Source organism: Nicotiana sylvestris, chromosome 1 (genome assembly GCF_000393655.2).
Source record: "Nicotiana sylvestris chromosome 1, ASM39365v2, whole genome shotgun sequence".
Taxonomy (NCBI): domain Eukaryota; kingdom Viridiplantae; phylum Streptophyta; class Magnoliopsida; order Solanales; family Solanaceae; genus Nicotiana; species Nicotiana sylvestris.
In genome coordinates this window covers 79,182,934-79,202,690 of record NC_091057.1, presented here as the reverse complement: position 1 = coordinate 79,202,690, position 19,757 = coordinate 79,182,934, and the positions used below count along the sequence as shown (strand labels likewise).

The 19,757-nt window shown below is 37.9% G+C and overlaps 1 protein-coding gene across 1 annotated transcript; it reads right to left on the bottom strand.

Moving 5' to 3' along the window:
• Positions 1-424: 424 nt before the first annotated feature.
• On the bottom strand, positions 425-1,051 carry LOC138871805 (uncharacterized). The gene has a single exon (XM_070149710.1). The coding sequence runs from the start codon at positions 1,049-1,051 to the stop codon at positions 425-427; it is 627 nt and encodes a 208-aa protein (XP_070005811.1).
• Between the last annotated feature and the right edge of the window lie 18,706 nt (positions 1,052-19,757).

Below are 19,757 nucleotides of genomic sequence, written 5' to 3'. Positions count from 1 at the left end.
CTTAGTATCTTCTTGATATTCTTATTGGCAGCTTCTACGACTCCGTTCATTTGAGGTCTGTAAGTTGTAGAATTCTTGTGTTTGATCATGAAGGTTTAACAGATGGCCTTCATCAAGTCACTGTTGAGATTGGAACCATTATCAGTAATGATTGATTTTGGGATCCCGAATTGACAAATGATGCGGTCACGGACAAAGTCTGCCACAACTTTCTTAGTTACTGCTTTGTATGATGTTGCTTCAACCCATTTGGTGAAATAATCAATTGTCACTAGAATGAACTTTTGCCCGTTTGATGCAGTGGGCTCGATAGGTACGATGACATCCATTCCACAAGCGGCGATGGCTATGGAAAACTTGTTGCATTAAGCTCATTTGTGGGCACCTTTATCATGTTTGCATGTATCTGACATCGATGGCACTTTCAGACATACTGGATGCAGTCCGTTTCCATAGTCATCCAAAAATAACCAGCTCGGAGTATCTTCTTGGCTAAGACAAAACCGTTCATATGTAGACCGCAGGTCCCAGCATGGATTTCCTCTAGTAGTCTGGATGCTTCCCTTGCGTCGACACACCTTAATAATCCCAAATCAGGAGTCCTCCTATACAGGATTCCTCCGTTGTGGAAGAAATTGTTAGATAACCTCCGAAGTGTGTACTTCTGAGTGGTGTTGGCAAGCTTTGGGTATTCTCCTTTTGCCAGGTATTCCTTGATATCATGAAACCAAGGTTTTCCGTCCGCTTCTTCCTCAACATGAGCACAGTAGGCTGGTTGATCATGAATCTTCACCGGAATAAGATCAATGAAGTTCTTATCTGGATGTTGTATCATAGAGGACAGGGTAGCCAATGCATCAGCAAACTCATTCTGGACTCTGGGAACATGCTGGAATTCTATCTTTGTGAATCTCTTTCTCAACTCCTGTACATGATACAGATAAAGGAGTATCTTGGAGTTCTTGGTTGCCCATTCTTCTCGAACCTGATGTATAAGCAAGTCTGAATCCCCGATTACTAGCAACTCGTGGATGTTCATGTCAATGGCCATCTTGAGTCCCAAGATATAGGCTTCGTACTCGGCCATGTTGTTGGTGCACGAGAACCTGAGTTTGGCGGATACCGGATAATGCTGACCGGTTTCTGATACTAGAACTGCTCATATGCCAACTCCTTTGAAATTTGCGGCTCCGTCAAAAAACATTCTCCAACCATCATAGGATTCTGCAATGTCTTCTCCTATGAAGGATACCTCCTCGTCAGGAAAATACGTCTTTAAGGATTCATATTCTCCGTCCACGGGATTCTCGGCAAGATGATCTGCCAAAGCCTGTCCCTTGATCGCTTTTTGAGTCACGTAGACAATGTCAAATTCACTCAGTAGGATTTTACACTTGGATAGCTTGCCAGTGGGCATGGACTTCTGAAAGATGTACTTCAACAGATCCATCCTAGATATGAGATACGTAGTATAGGCACATAAATAGTGCATTTACTTTTGAGCTATCCAAGTCAGAACACAACAGGTGCGTTCTAACAGAGAATACCGGGCCTCGTATTGGGTGAACTTCTTGTTGAGATAATAGATGGCTTGCTCCTTCCTTCCTGTTTTATCATGTTGTCCCAGAACACAACTGAATGCTCCATCCAATAATGCAAGGTAGCAATATAGGTCTTCCCGGCTTGGGCGGGACCAAGACTGGCGGTGTGGACAGGTACTCCTTGATTCTGTCGAAGGATTTTTGACAATCATCAGTCCATTTGGCAGCGGCGTCCTTCTTCAACATCTTAAAGATTGGCTCACAGATGACAGTAGATTGAGCTATGAACCAGCTGATGTAGTTGAGTCTTCCCAAGAAACTCATTACGTCCTTCTTGTTCTTTGGTGGTGGCAACTCTTGAATGGCTTTGACCTTTGACGGATACAGTTCTATTCCTCGGCGACTCACAATGAACCCAAGTAGTTTTCCAGCAGGAACCCCGAATGCACATTTTGCGGGATTCAGCTTCAAATTGTACCTTCTTAGTCTATTGAAGAACTTCCTCAAATCTTCCATGTGATTAGTTGCTTTCTTGGACTTGATGATGACATCATCTACATATACCTCGATCTCCTTGTGTATCATATCATGGAAAATGGTAGTCATGGTCCTCATGTAGGTGGCCCTAGCATTCTTTAACCCAAACGGCATCATATTGTAACAATACATTCCTCACGGCTTAATGAAGGCCGTTTTCTCAACATCTTCTTCATCCATCCAGATATGATGATACCCAGCAAAACAATCAACAAACGACTGCAGCTCGTGCTTGGCGCAGTTGTCAATTAGAATGTGTATGTTTGGCAAAGGGAAGCCGTCTTTGGGACTGGCCCAGTTGAGGTCTCAGTAGTCCACACAGACTCTAACCTTGTCGTCCTTCGTTGGCACTGGCATGATGTTGGCTAACCATGTTAGATACTCTACTACTCTGAGAACCTTAGCTTTGACTTGCTTGGTGACTTCTTCCTTGATTTTCAAACTCATGCCAGGCTTGAACTTCCTGAGCTTCTGCTTTACCGATGGGCATGTCGGATCAGTTGGCAGCTTGTGCGCCACAATAGATGTACTCAAACCAGTCATGTCATCATACGACCAGGCGAATATGTCCTTATATTATTTCAGAAATTCTATGTATTCTTCCTTTTCTGCCGGTGACAAATGCACGCTGATCTGAGTTTCTTTGACATTTTCTGCATCTCCCAGTTTAACAATATTGGTCTCATCCAGGTTGGACTTAGGTCTGTTCTCAAAATCCTCAACCTCTTTAACAACCTCTTCTGGTATATCATCTTCCCCTGAGTCCGTTTGTCGCATTGTCTCGTTACATGTCACAGTCGTTGGTTCATCAAGATAAGTAATAGTAATATTGTAAATAAAGTAAATGAGAGAAAGTAATAAGAGTAAGATTCATAAGAAAATCGAAATGCTTTGAAAAATTCCATAACTGTTTTGAACATTGAAGATCTTATTGCGAAATTAAAAGGCAAAAGGAAAGTCAACTAGTAAAAATGAAAAATAGTGCATGATGCTTGTTCAGCCTTGCTACCCCGAGGCTTTTCGGGCTCTGGTGGTTCTGATGGACCAATTGTTGAGGTGCGCTCCTCGGCTCACGGCTTGTATGGAAGGGCCTTCCTCCCCCTCCTCCTCGAAAATGACACAACAATCCATGTCATCCTCTTCCAAAAACAAATCCCTCATCGTTGCCAGTGCTTCCTCTTCTTTTGACCCATATATAACATTAGCTGGCTGGAAAATCTGCTCCAAGTGAGGTATCGAGTGCTCTAGTGGATAATAAGGCTCGCGCCATGGTGGCGACCATTCATTGAACTCTTTCCAGGTGTACTCGTATCCCAGACCGAAGGTGGTACCATGTTTCTTCAGCTTGACAGGCTTAGCGATCCCTTATAGGTTCTTGCCAAGTCCTTTGCCTGGCTCATATCCGCACTAGTTCAATATGCTTTCGATTTTGGTGTCCCACCATTTATCCTTGTCAACGGTGTTGACTCGCTCGATGTGGTGATAGGTTTCTTCGCTTATCTTCCTTCTTCCTCCGCTCGCTGGGATGGTCTGGCGACTGTATATGGGATTGCTACCATCGCCGTGGATGATCACCTCTTGGTGATTCCACTCAAATTTCACTTCCTGATGTAGGTTTGATGCTACAGCTCTAGTGGCATGAATCTATGGTCATCCCAAGAGCAAGTTGTAAGATGCCGGCACGTCTATTACTTGAAAGTCGACATCAAACCAAGTAGGCCCCATCTGTAAACACAGGCTAATTTCCCTAATAGTGGACCTTTGGGAACCATCGAAGGCTTTGACGTTAATAGCCCCGTCTTTGATCTCATGCAGCCCTTTCCCTAATGTTCTGAGTGTTACCAGCGGACAAATATTGAGGTTGGACCCTCTATCGATCAGGACCCTGGTGATAAAATAATCCTCGCATTGCACGGTGATGTGCAACACCTTGTTGTGGCTCAGCCCTTCTGGTGGCAACTCATCTTCATGAAAAGTGATTTTGTGACTCTCCAATACCTGTCCCACCATATTTGCCATTTCTCCTCCGGTGATGTTGCTTGGTACATACGCCTCACTCAGCACCTTCAATAAGGCATTCTTATGTGCGTCAGAGCTTTGTAACAGAGCTAAGATAGAGATCTGGGCTGGCATTTTGTTCAACTGATCAATGACTGAATACTTTTTGGCCTGTATCTTCCTCCAGAGGTCGTCGGGCCCAGCTTCAGTGATGGCCGGCTGTCCAAATGCCTGCTTACTCGACTCAGCCAAGTGTTCTGGAGTATAAACCCTACCGGTCCTTATCATACCCTGTGCTGCAACTGCTTCTCCGAACTTGGTTTTCCCTTTCCTTCTTGCCTCGGCTGTGTAATCCCATGGTATGGCTTTTTTATGGAACGGTGTTATGGCTGTCATTGCTACCGGAATGGGAACCCTTGCTTTGGAAGGTAATACAACAACCTCAAATGGTACAGGTGCCTTTGGGGACCCAAACTCAACCTCAATTGGTATTGGCGTCTTTGCAGGGGGTGGTGCTTCAAACTCAAGTGGTACAGACATATTCACCTTGGTGTCCCCAGGAGGCTGAATCTGGACCACAATCGGGTTAAGGGTGACTATTGATGTCTTTGGCACGTCACCCTCTGCGATTAATTCGATCAATCCTTTGGGGTCCCAATCATCCTCTGTCTCAATCATGTGAATGCCTCCACCCTTGTCGTCTGGTAGAGGGTTGATGCGAACGTTCAGGGCAGGCTCTTTTGCCACGATGATCTTGTTGTCAATCAAAGCTTGGATCTTATCCTTCAATGGTATGCCTTTCATGACGGAATGGTATGCATAAGTTTTTTTTTGTATTGACCCATCGGAGGGGTTTGGGAGGTTATGGCAGGGATAGGGGTGACATAACCAGCAGCTTTGAGCCTTTCATACAACTGGTCAATTGGTTCGGCAATGGTGGTATAATGTTTGGGAAGTCTGCGGTCGAAATTTGGTCAGGGTCTAGGAAATTTTTGGCAAGGGGGAGGTGATTGATAGTGGGCTTGTTGGGTGTTGTAGACTTGGTAGACGTGTGCGGGTTGGGAGTATCTGGGTGAAGTAGGTTAATATGTGGGTGGTGGAGGTGATTGGTAAGTAGGTGGTGGAGCTTGGTAAGAGGGCGAGGGTGCTTGGTAATTTGGGGTAGGTTGATATGTGAGTGGAGGTATTGGGTAGGTTCGGTATTTTATTGGGGATTTTGTTCTCTGTGCAACCATCACGGCACTCACGTCTCTTTTCTTGGACGTGCCACCAGACTGTAGAGCCTTATTGGTAGCCTGCAAAGCTTCAAGGTTTGTGAACATGCCACTTTTGATACCTTCCTCAATCCTCTCCCCCAGCTTGATGATGTCGAAACATTTTTGGCTTTCAATCAGCATCAACCTTTCGTAGTACTGTCGGTCTTGAGCTTGGACGAAAAACCTGTTCATTTGTTCTTCTTCTAAAGCCGGTCTGACCTTAGCAGCCTCTGATCTCCAACGATTGGCATACTCGCAGAAAGTTTCTGTGGGTTTCTTCTTTAGGTTCTGGATGTAGAACATATCTGGTGCATTCTCCGTGTTGAACCTGAACCTGTCCATGAAATCGGACGCCATACTTACCCAATTCGACCACTTCTTCGGGTCTTGGCTAATGTACCAAGACAAAGCATCTCCTTTCAGACTTTTCATAAAAAGCTTCATGGAAATCTTTTCATCCTTCCCTACTCCAACCAGCTTGTCGCAGTATGTCCTTAAATGGACTCTGAGATCCCCTGTACCATCAAACATTTCGAATTTAGGAGGTTTGTACCCCTCGAGCAGTTCGATATCTGGTTGTATGCAGAGGTCTTCGTAGTTCAATCCATCGATTCCCTTGCTTCCTTCAACACCCTAAACTTGGCTAGTCAACTTCTTGAGTTCTGCGGCCAGGTTCCTGATAAGGGAGTCTTTGTCATCGGACTCAGGTGTGCCTGATACGGGTAGAATGGAGTGTGGTATGGTTTCCACATAGATGGGGGTGTTATGGTGAGTGTGGAGATGATCATTTGCGGAGTTCAGTGTTTCAGGGATGAGTAGTGGGGTGTTATTGGAAGTGTGGCAAGTGTTACAGTGGTGATGGGGAGCGGGATGGTTTTGTGGTTTTGGGATGTTTTGTGGAGGTGTGGGGTTTTGAGTGTTAGGAAAGATGACATCTGGGGTGGTGAGGGAAAACGACAAGCTTGCCAAATTCCGGACATGATCAAGTTCCTCCTGAAATTTCAGCAGTTTCTGCTCGAGTTGGGATGCACCTTCTTTGGATACATGAGTACCCTGAGTGATTTCTACCCGTTCAACCGAGTTTTCCTTTCTGATGTTGCTTAAATCTTCCATTTTTCCTTGTTCCTATTTCTGACGGGACTAGGAGGAGGAGTGGGTGGAGGGCCCTTGGATCTTGTGGAGTATGATGACGATGCCAAAGTGCACGAACTAACCTTTGGGGAGGAGAATAAAACAAAAGTAAAAATAAAAAGGTAGCAAGTTAGTGCGGATTATAAGGAAAAGATGTTGCGATATTTAAACACATAGTGCGAGAATATAAACTGTGACCTAATTTTGGAGCCTCGTTGTGCCCGAGGTAGGCCTAACGACAAATTGATTTGGAGAACTTAGAATGCTAAATGCCTCATTTTATTGATAAAAAGCAGACGTATCCCAAAACGACACTAAATAACAAGGAATAAAATGTCACTAGTGGCCATTGGCCTTATACATTTCATAAAGTAAAAGAAAACTCCTATATATTTGGTCCCAGAAGGACCTTCCTCAAGTTGAATGCTCTCGTTAATCAAATCCTCCAGCTCGCGTAGGTTCGCCAATAGAAATGTCTTTGCCATGTGTTCTCCTTTGTTTCCTTCAGCATTCTGGCAGTCGGTAACTCTCTTCCTCACTTTCCCTTCCAATTCCAGCAGACTGTATTCCAGATATTCTAACTTTTCGCTAGCTTTGGGGGCCCTCTCTTTCCACTCGTTGATTTGGTCATTTGATGGAAGACTCCTCCACCAGTCTAGCAAGAGTGAGGGTGTGCTAACCATACCGAAGTTGGGGACCTCGTGCCTCATGTTTAAGACAAAAAGTTAGGCCCTTACCCCCGCCGGACTCGACTATTTAACTATCAATAATTGGCATAAGCAGCATTTAGTTCTCTAAATAAATGCGCAGAACGTGGTAATGTTCGTTTGGATTCCAAGGAAACCTAGTGGACTTTGGACAAGGCTATCTTAAAGAGTCATTATGTGGACAACATAACTGACTCGGCTAGGTTTTGATAGTGATGCATGCACAATTAAACAAAGTAGGGTTTCTATGGGGTATTAGACTGGTACCCTTGAGCGGACAAATCAAGAGGGAAAGGCAAGGAACCATCGACTACACCGTTGATCGACTGGTTTTACCGCAAATACACCTTTGCCAAATTTTGGGGGTAATAATATCGGAAGGGCGCAACCACTCATTATAAGCGTTTCTATGGTATTTTATTTGGCACGAGTGGAATATGATATTGAATATGCAGTTACAATAATTAAACAAATTGTCATGTATTTGCACATTCATAAGGTAATAATTACAATAATTGCTCAAAATTACAAAAGTATTAAAGGAAAGCGGTAAAGAAAGCATTAAGAGAAATAAAGAGAAGAAACGAAGAACCAAGTCAGTTTTCGAAGTAGGAGAGAAAAATAAATACTTAAAGGCATTAAAGACATTCAAGGAAGCATAAAGTCACAAATAGAATGAAATGGTAAAATCCTTAAAAAAATATCCCCGGCAGAGTCGCCACGCTGTCGCGCCCCTTTTTCTCGCGAAATCGGGTTTATGAATTTTGGGAGGACAACTCGTTCCCTTTTGGGAATTGGGTTTTTTGATTTGAAGTGTCGCCACCTAATGATTATGTGCATTAGGACACTGGGAAAAATTTGTTTAGAAAAACCAGAGTTTGGGTAAGGGCTAGAAATTATCTCGAGGGGAAGGTGTTAAGAACCCCTCAAGATCCACTATTGTGGTTCCCAGCCATGCTACAATTGTGACTTAAGTACAAGCAATAAATAAGTAATTAAGGATTTCAAATATGAGGGGTTGTCACATTGTGATTGCAAATAAGTTAAATTTTGAAGAGACAAGGAAGTTGAAATTTGACAAAAAGGAATTTGAAATTTTGAAAGTGATAAAATAAACAAGTAAAGGGAAGTGGGGTCCTAGGTTTATAAATAATATGGATCACATCAATGCAATACCCGGTAATCACTCCTCAGTAGAAGGGTTACACGTGGTATTAGCGCACCGGTCATCCTATCCATATCTACCCTTTCCCACCTCGTTGAGGTATTTAAATGCGGAATGGTTTCGTTACTTATTGCATGCTAGTACCCGCCCCAATCCTATCAGTCCCAGAGGCATTTGGGACTACTAGTCCTAAAGGGAAGGGAAATGTAGTTTTTGTGCGGTTTAAAAGGATAAAATTCTAAAGCGACAAACAAAAACACATAAGGCAGATTATGGGAAACACGTAACAATTTAAAAGGCTCAGATGGGCCTCCTCACTTAAAGACAGATTGTTTAGCATGTCTTGCAGATACTGATTATGGTCTGAATTAAACTTAAACGTTAAAGAGGCAGACTGGTCTATTACACATTTCAGATAAGAAACCGGAATCAGACCTGCCTGCTGGTTGGAATTAACAGAGTCTGATTCAATTAGCTAATTTTACCTTATAGCTTGCCTAAGTGAAATATACAGGCATTACATCTAATAATGCAGAAGTGTACTGATTTTTACAAGAAGAAGGCTTGTTGATCATAGAAAACATAAGTTCTGCAGACATTGAGTAACGTTACTACTAATTTTAGACTTGTAAACGATTCAGATCAGTTGGTTACTCTTATATACATGCTTTCTAAGTGTTATTGAGTTTAACCTTTACGAAAATACAGAAATCCTATAGGCATGGTGTTTAAAACACTGATTTTTATTATTTAAGCCTATAAATGTGTTTGCCTAGTGATAGATGCATATGTAGAATTCAGGAAACTCTATAGACATGTTCTCTATGTGATAGGCAGAAACGCAGAAACCTATAGACATGGTCTCTATGTATGAAATGTAGAAGCTATAGACATGGTATCTATGTATGAAATGCAGAGGCAATAGACATGGTATCTACGTATGAAATGTAGAACCTGTAGGCATGGTTTCTATTTGAAAAACGTAGAAGGGCAGGACTTGTAAACATGATTTTTATATGAAAAATGCAGAAGTGAAAACAGGACATGATTGCAGTAGTAAATACCTATGAACATGATATATACCCTTATGCATACATGAGTAACCCTCCCCTTTTCACTGAAACCCCATAAGTTATTACAAATTATTACAGCCCAGAATGAATAAAGAAAAGTAAAATAAAATTACATCAGAAAGCTAAAAATCCCAACCAAGGAGAGCCTGATTCAAACTTCTGTCTGAAGCATGAAGTAAACCAACTACAAAGATCAAATTCCAAAGCCTTTCTCCTATTCGGGATGTGTCAGAGTTCCCTAAGAGTCTCAAGTGGACTTCGGGCAGTGCTTACACCCAAATATATTGCAGAATTGGATTATAGTGCAGTGTGGAAAGGCCATCACTCAAATGTCCAAGTTTAGAGGGAGCTCAAGGTCCCAAAACAAGGCTCATAGGAGGGGGCAGAACTTAGAATCTAAGAGAGAGTGTAAGTGCATAAAGGGAATTTTGGGGAAAGCCAAGACAAGCTGGTGGTCATACCCAGCAATTGGAAGTGCTGGCATACCCTAACTAGCCTGATAGCCACATTATTTGGGAGTTAGGATCCATTAAAGGATCAAGTCCAGACATGAGCAACAATTTGGATGTTGTCATGCTTTGAACTTTAACTCAAATACATAGAAAGGAATAAGGGTATGGGGAATTCACACAGCAACAGATGCAAAGAGACAGCATATTCAATACAGAACATAAACATCAAAGTAGACAAGATTGTTGAAACTGTAAAGCAAACACATAGGGATGAAGCTGAAAGTTAAATTAGAACATACCAGTTTCTGAGAAATAAGAAGAGAAGAGCAGTAGTAAAGCCAAATTTCAAACACACAGGCAGAAGATTTCAGAAGAGAGTAGAGTGTTGAAATGAGAATGTAGGAGTGTTGAAATTGAAAGTGTTCAATAAGTGTGTCAGAGTATTGAACTCAAGGTCTTAAAGAGTATTGAATTGGAAGTGTGTAAAAGTGCAGAAGGGTCGTGCCCTTTATAGTGCAGAAAGCAAGTAAGAAAAGGTAAGAAAATAATTTCGAAATCAATCACATAAGGTCTCCCTTCAATTAAGGGATTCTGATTTCAAACGGGCAAGATAATTAAGGAAAGAGTTTGATCAAAATCTTTTCATAAGTAGCACAAGAAGGGTAAATACACAGAAGTTATTTAAGACAAAAGTCCAGTGGTACATGGTTTGTGCAAATAAGGAAAGGCGATCACTCAACAACCAATAAAATCAAAATTGCAGACTTTGTTCGAATGAACCAAGTTAGGAAAAATGAGGAAAGGGTTTTACTTAAGGAAAATCAGTAACAATCAATCAAACCTTATTAAGAGGAATTCCGAATCAATCACAAGTTGACAAAACCTTTTGAAGGCAAAATTCCTCATATATAAAGCATATAGACATATCGAACAAGAAAGAACTATCATGCGAAAAAGCCTAGTATAGAAGAGTTCATGGTCATAACAAAGAGGCTCAAATCCAGTACATAGACTCAGAATGAGTTTGAGAGTGTACAGGGTCCCAAATAGAACCCTAGTCCAAAACACAAGATCAAACTCGCCAAAAAAACCCCAAATCCCAGGGTTTTTACTCGAGTCAGATACAAAGAAGAGAAGACAAATAACTGAAACAGGCTTAGAGGTCTCTTTCAGGGACTCATATGAAAACAAATAGATAAAATAGCAGGTTCAAGGCAAATAGAACGAAGAACTGATTTGAAGCATAAAGAACACGTTTTAAGAAAGCTTGGAACTTAAACAAGTTTCAGAAGAGAAACGAGATAGTATAGCACTTAAGAGAACAGTAGAGGAAACATGTTTAACAAAGAACTCAAACAAAATCCAGAAGAAGGCAACTAAGGACCTAAAAGCTTAGTAGAAAATACAGTAGAGGAATATAGGGGTAAACGAACACATAAGATAAACATGTGAAAGCATGATATAGAAACCAGTAGAAGAAAGAGCGGAGCACAATAGAAGGACATGCAAAATAAGACAAACATAAGAACACAGGAGAAGGACATGCGAGGTAGAAAAGAGAACATAAAAACATAGCATAGACAGATTCACACAAAGAGAAGGAGAAGAGGATTCAGAAAACATTTTAAAACCTTTTCAGAGATCCTAAATCGAAGAGAGTAATTTTTGAAAGAAAATTAGGGAAAACGTTTAAGAATTCAAGTAGAGCAAAGACATAGCATAGATATAAGAAAACAACCAGATAAAAACCTCGAACAGCTTAGGGTTTCAGAGAAATCTTAGAAATGAGAAAGGCTTGGAAGAAGGTTCGATCTTGAATCGGAAAGGTCAGAAATAGGCTTCTGATGCTTGAATACACCGGAGCCAGGCCGGAGAGGCCATAGAACCTTGGATCTGTAGAGATATGAAAGGACACCATCGAGGTCGGACCTCAAAACTTCGAACACCCAGGGTTTAGTGGTGGAGGAGGGTGAGTACAGGCCATCCATTGCCTGTGAAGCCATGGGTTCCGGTGAGATTGCGGTTGAAGGGGGGTGAGAGGCTAGGGTTTTAGGAACCTTCGAGAGAGTTTGAGAGAGGGAGAGTATTCAAAGGCGGCTGAGAGATGGAAATTAGGGGATTAGAGTAGGGTTAGTGAATTAAAAAAGGTAAGGGGTAATCGTGGCCGTTGATCTAAATGATCAACGACCTGGATTGAAAGAAAGGGCCATGCGGGTTAATTGGTTGGGTCGGGGGTCGGGTTAGATTAGAATTGGGCCGGTCTAATTGGGTTTCAAAATTGGGTCAATTATGGGGGTCAATTTGGCTATGATTGAAATAAAAATGGGCCAGGTTTTAAATAGCCAGTTTTTCCCTTTTTATTTTATAAAAAATAGTAAAATGGTTTTGAAAGTAAATTAAGAGTAATGGATCATTTAATAATAATAAATATTTATTTAAAAATTTTGGAACCAATTTTATAATTAAAAAAAGCTATTAAATCTTAAAGTAGGCTAGAATTGCAATTATATGCAATTTAGCTTTAAAAATACCAAATAAATTTGTAAAAATATATAAAAATTACCTTAACTATATTTTGGTATAAATATGGGAATAAAATAAATTATTCACCAAAATTGATGATTTTGGGAGTAATTATTGATTTTGTACTGCTAAAATGGACAATAAATTGGTTTTAAAAATCTTTTAAAAATTGGGAAAAATACTAAAACACTTGGGCCTGCTTATATATGCGTACATATTTTATTTTGAAAGTATTTTGTATGTGAAAAATACATAGAGAAAAAATTGGGTATCAACAGTTTCAGCTGCGCATGGTTGCGTAACTACGCACCTTAGTTACGGACACAAGCTATACAGCTGAAGCTTCTCCTTCTCCTCTTCTCTTCTTCATGGTTTTATCTATGCATGTCAGCGTAGCTGCGCACTCTAGCTACGCTTGGCTACACGAATTCTCTTCCCCTTTTATTTGTTAAACCCTCCAAGTCATGCATTTAGCCACTCATCCTAGGGACTTTCTACCCTTACGAACTTTATACTCAAGTATCCCACTGACGTTGCTACCCTCGTATGGGTCCGTACGTACTTTGAGGTCTCACTATTATCTCTTAAGCTTGAATTAGGCTCAATCATATTAGAAACTTCCGGGGCTTTACATACACGATAGCCAATTGGAATTGAATGGTTGTATAAGACCAACCACAAGGCAACTGGAGAAGTAGATAATTTCAAAGTAAAAGAAAAATATGTTGATAATATTTTGAAGCGATTTACCATGGTTAAAGCCAACTCAAGTATGACCAATATTGAAGAGAAATTGAAGTTGACTAAGGATTGCACTCGTTATTTTGTTGATGCAACGTATTTTAGAAAATTAGTGGAGAGCCTAAGGTATTTGACTTCTACAAGATTTGGTTACTCATGGTATGTTCAAGTTCGAATATCTTGGTTTAAGGGAGACTGTTGAAAATTAAATCAAGACTAATTAGTATTCCTAAATTGTCTTGGATTTGGTATTTGTTAGTTTTTTTAATTTATGGCTAATTAGAATTTGCACTCAAAATCATGTAGGAATAGTTTTCTAAATTCTAGTCAAATGTGGTTTGTAGTATTATAAATAGGGGTATTGCTACATATGTTGAGAGGAAGTTCTAGAAAGATTCAAGGGTTTATAAGTGAATGAAAAAAAAAATCTCCTACTCCGTTCTCTCTCTAATTTGATAAATTTTTTCTATATAGCCTTTGTTGAATTTTTTTTCCTTTGCCTAAATTATTTTTTGGGATATTTCAATCCTTTACGTGCATCCCATTATCGCCAAAATATTGCTAATATGATCACACTCAGAATTGAATGTGGTAAAATTTTAGAGATGAACTACCAGAAAAAGTGGAATGTTTTGAATTAGTTAATTATTTTGGAGAATATATTTATATTAGTTTTCGGAAAATTGAAGTACTTAGATTTTCATTCTATCCCGAAACACATTCTGTGTGATTTCTGAAAATTAAAATTCATTTTCTACATATAATCTTCCCTTCGTTAATTTGTTTTTTCAATAAAATTCAGAAACAAAGAACGAAATAGTAGTAAAGTTCAGTACTATTACCTATCAATGCTAATTCCTTCAACTGATTAACTCTATTTATCTGAAAAAAAGAAGGCTAATAGTCACAGTTACTTTGAGAATTATAACAAGTTCATGATGCCGTTGTTGAAATGCCCAAAAAAGAAGAAAAAGCTGTTCCACTGACTGACTGAAGTATCATTTCATGGGAATCATGGTAAATACTAACAAAAAAATTCGAAAACTTGGTTAAACGACGGGATAATGTGGATTCATTTGGTCTTGTAACTTTTCCGTTCAGCAGTCATGTCAGCTAAAAAACAAGTGCTTAAGTTATATACACTAAAATGGGCCATTTGGTTCACGTTATTATGCAGTGTTTAACAAGGTAAAAAATTGTTACGTGAATAAATAAAATATAAAATTTATTATATGATGATTGTCAAAAATAATACATAAATCGTTGTGCAATCATTACTGATTTTAAGGGTATTTATATCTTTAAGACACACTTATTCAATTGTATATTGTTAATGAATATATTTTTATTCTTCATTTTATCCTGAGTAATATACAGGTTCTCATACAAATTATACTTGTACCAATAATACCCGAGTTTACTGTTGAAAACCAAACGTTATATTGGTTATCTACGTTTTGTACCAAAACCAATAGTTGTTTTACTTATCCAAAGAATATTTTAGTAATGCGTAGCTTTACGTTTACAGTACGTGCGAATTTTCTATGTTAGGATTATTGTTTCCTTGTGCATTCAACGAAACAATTCCAAATTACATAAAGAAGTTTACCAGTATCAGACTATCGACGTATAGGTATACGTTTCGTAAAAAAATTCTAATATTTTTTATCAAGGTATGTAATGACCCTGCCGGTCGTTTTGAGCATTTGAATTTCGTTCAGCGGTTTGAAGTCTTGAGTAGCTTCATATGATGTATTATGACTTGTGTGAATCATCGCTTTTGGTTTTAAGTTGATTCGGGATTGATTTCGAAAAATGATTCCCAACTAGGAAGCTTTAAGTTGGAAGAGTTGATCAAGTTTAACTTTTGAGTATTTGACCTCGGATTAGAGTTTTGATGGTTCCGCTAGGTCCGGATAGTGATTTTGGACTTGGATGTATACCCGGATTTGCATTTAGAAATTTCTTGAAGGTTTTGGCGTTAATTGGCGAAAGTTGGCAATTTGAAGGTTTGGAATGTTCATAAGTTTGACCAGGAGTTGACCTTGATGACATCGGGTTTGGATTGTTGTCCCGAGAATTGGAATAGCTTCATTATGTCATTTGGGACTTGTGTGCAAAATTTGAAGTCATTCCGAGTTGATTTGATGAGGTTCGACACTAGTTTTGGAAGTTGAAAGTTCAAAAGTTCTTAAACTTTGATTTGAGGTGTGATTCGTCATTTTGATATTTTTATGTGTGATTTGAGGCTTCGAGTAGGTCTGTGTTATGTTTTGAAACTTGTTGGTATATTCGAACGGGGTCCCGAGGAGCTCAGATGAGTTTCGAATCATTTCAGATTATTTTGGCTATGGTGGTTTGGTAGGGGTTCTGGTGTGATTGCACCTGCGAAGCTATGAGCGAAGGTGCGGAGCCGCAGAAGTGGAAAAGGAGTTGCAGAAGCGGAACTTGTGGCCTAGGAATAGAGTCCACAAATGCGGAATTTGACCGCAGAAACGGTAGAGCAGATGCACTAAGGAGTTCGCATTTGCGATTCAGTGGAACATGGGCGAGTGTGCAGGTGTGATGGTTTTGCCGCATCTGCGGACGCGCAGACGCGAACTATTATCCGCAGATGAAATTCTATCTGGGATCAGTGATACTCGCATAAGCGTAATTGATACCGCAGAAGCGGAGGTTGTGCGACAGTATGACCGCATATGCGGTAATTCCTGGGCAGAAGCTATATATATCGAGGACTTGGCTATTATACTCACATTTTTGAGTTGGGGAGCTCGGATTTGGGTGATTTTGGAGGTGATTTTCATCACATGGACTGGGGTAAGTGTTTTCTACTCGGTTTTGATTATATTTCATGAGTCTCTCTTTGATATTGTTATTTGGATTATGAATTTTAAAGAGAAATTGAGGGTTTTGTCTAAACTTTTATAAAGTGAATTTTTTAGTTTTAAACATTGATTCGGCATAAATTTTGAGTGAAATTAGTATGGTTGGACTCGTAATTGAATGGGTTGTCGGATTTTGTAAGTTTTGTCAGGTTCCGAGGTACGAGCCTGAGTTTGACTTTTTGGTTGACTTTGAGTAAATGTGTAAAGATTCGGCCTTTATCATTTGAGATTATTTCCTTAGGCACTATTTGATGTATTTGAGTTGCTTTTGGCTAGTCTCGAGCCATTCGGAGGTTGATACGCGCGAGATGGCATTTCTAGAGTATTGTTTGCCTTGCTCGGTAATGAATTTTGCTTGTTCGAGGTAAATAACACTTCCAAAATTGAAAATAAGGGTATTTATCCCTGTGAAATGTGTTATTTGTATTGTGTTGGGGTGACGCATATGCTAGGTGACGGGCGTGTGGGGGTGCACCATAGTAAATAAGAACACATTTCACAGGGATAAATACCCTTATTGCTATCCAGTCTTGTTTTATTTTGTGAAATTCCTACTTGTTAGAGTAACTAAGTTGCGATGCATATTAGAAATCATGTTTAGCCTATGTGCTTATTCGGTTGAGACCTATTGAGGTTATTTTGTTGTTTTGAGTTATCTTCTTTGACTGCAATTATATAGGCAGTCATGGTTCATCATTTGCATATCATATATCAGTCTCTATTTATCATTCACTATTACATCACATGTTATTATTGTTTAGGCTGAATGGTATAAGATTGTGAGTCCTTGAGAATTGAAGGATTGATAATTCAGGTGGGCCTGAGAGCCGTATTGTGAGTATTATTATGGATCGGGCTGCAGGCCACAGCAGGTCATATTGGCTTTGTGACTATTCTTAATATTGCGGATCGGGCTATACGTCGCAGCAAGCCTTATTGGCTTATCTATTATTTTGGATTGGGTTGTACGTTGCAGCAAACTTTATAGGCTTTTGATTACACTTCGGTAGGATTCGCCCCTCCGGAGTCTGACATACAGCAGTGAGCGCAGACACGGTGATATATATACATATGCTATGGTGAGGGACTTATGAGCTACGAACTCGTACAGTACTGAGTGATTTTTTTTGTGTGTGTGTGTGTTGAAGTGGGCAATTGAGACAGACAACTTGAGTATGTTAAGGATGAGAGTACTTGGGAATATCACCGTGAAATCATTCATATGACATACATACTTGGCATGTAGGCATAGAGATGAATTTTTCTCATGCTAGACGATAATGTGACATTTATGATTTTACATGTATATTTGACATGTAAGCATAAAGACAAATATTCCTCATGATAGGCGGTATATGATAATTGATGACTTGGCATGCATATTGACATATAGGCATAGAGATGTACTTTCCTCATGCTAATTGATAAAAGAAAAGTCTTATCTGATGTTGTAAATTGGAAAGCACGGTTCTCTTGATAAACTTATGTTTAAATGATTTTATTGATAAGACTTAGACTTGGACTGTTATACTTGAAAGTCATGTCTACTTTTCTGAATCTGTGAACGAACAGAACATTTCAATCTCTTAAGTTATATACCTTTACTATCTTCATTATACTATCATGAATTGATATTAGCTATTAGTGTTGGATAGTGACCTTCTCCGAGCTCGTCACTTCTTTCAACTTAATATTAGGTTTGTTACTTATTTGAGTACATGAGATTAGTTGTACTTATACTATACTTCTGCACCTTGCGTGCAGATTTTGGAGCTGATGCTATTGTGTACCGTGGGAGCTGGCATTGAAGATGTACATGCGTTCCGGTTATAGCTGCCGCTTGTTCTTGGTAGCTTTAGATTTATAAATCTATATTTTTGTATACTTCAAACAGATGATGTGTTTATTTCGTACCAGCTTTGTAAATTCTCAGTCTTAGAAGCTCATGACTTGTACTACCAATCCATGGGATTTGTATAGAAAGCTCAGTTATTCTATTTACTGTTTCTTGTTATCCTATTTGAGTTGTGTTGTTTATCATTTGGCTTACCTAGCGGGTTGAGTTAGATGCCATCACGACTAGCTGGATTTTGGATCGTGACAAGTTACTACTTCACTTTGGTAAACTACATGTAGTTGTTTTTTAATCATAACGTGATAGTGTAATAATTCCTTAAATTATTCTTAAATTACATTGTGAATATATAAAGTTAATCAAATAAAAATTATTGGCTTACTTAATTATTTTTTGGTACAATTGGCTTACTTAAAGACCTCTCATTTATATGAGCCGTGTGCCTGTATATTTTCAAAATCTCTACCCCCCCCCCCCTAAAAAAAAGAATGAGAAAAGAAAGGAAAAGGAAAAAAATAATTGGACGGAAAGAGAGTAGAAGAAATTGGCTATTAAATCAATATTATATTAAAAGGAGGGTAGTATGCATTGTGGTTAAGCCAAATGGCAAATTAAAATGGAGCCACTTGGAAATTTTAGGACAACATTAATAATTAAAAATTATAAATGAAAACACAACTAATGAAAGTAGTTTAATGAATCTTATACATAATCTAAATAGATCTTAGACAAATATAATCTATATATTTATATTTATATTTATATTTATATGTATATTTGTATCTATATTTATATCTATATATTGATTCACTCATAGATTTTCTTTTATATTAGCTAGAAATATGGAGGTAAAAAACTAATTAAAAAACTATAATAGAAAAAAATAAAAAATATAGAAATACGTAAGATATTAACGATTTATTGAGTTTAAAAATTAAATAAATTCAAGCAGCAAAATATGATCTTACATAAAGTATACAAATTATTTATAAGGTAAGAAAAAAATTAAATAATCAGTAAAAAAAATTTTAATAACAAGAATAATAAAATAATATTAATATTGATAAATCGGGCAAACAAATATTTTATACGTAAATATTACAACAACATTTAGATATAATATATTCAAATAATTAAGGAAAAAATTATGATTAATATTTGGATTGAGTGAAGTTAGTTTAAGTTTGAAAGAATAACATAAATTTTTGAAAATGTGGTCCAATTTAGAAAATAGAATGATAAATATTATTTAAATTTGAGATGAGAAAGTTATTTAATTTTTATATATATTATATTAGAATGAGTGAGATGGAAATAGATATTAAATTCAAACAAACTAATAAAAATCTACCTGACATTGCAATAATATTAAGAATTGAATAATATAATATAAAAAATAAATACTAAATAGAGAAAAAATAAAAATTCAGATTTTTTTCATAGAGAAAAAGGGTAAAACTAATTTAAATTTGAGATGAGAAAGTTTTTAATATTGTGATAAGAAAAATCATAATATGGATAAGTCCATGTAACTCGAATCTAATAGATAAAATAAAAAACTAAAGTATTGAATAACAAAAATAAATTATAGATAATGTGAGGATATTTATAAATTATAAGTTTAGAAAATAAAATAAAGTAAATATACAACACCTAAAAATATTATTAAACTTTAAATAATTTAAAATTTTCAAGCAATATTTTTAAAATTAAATAAATATTTATTTTATGTTTAAATAAATTATATATTTATCTCTATTATATTAAAGAATAGTAGTTGATAATGATATTAAATAAAGTTACAAGTTAATGAAAAGCCACATAAAACGTAATAAGACTATATACTAATTAAACAAAATAGCAAAATTACGTTAAATCAATAAATATTTA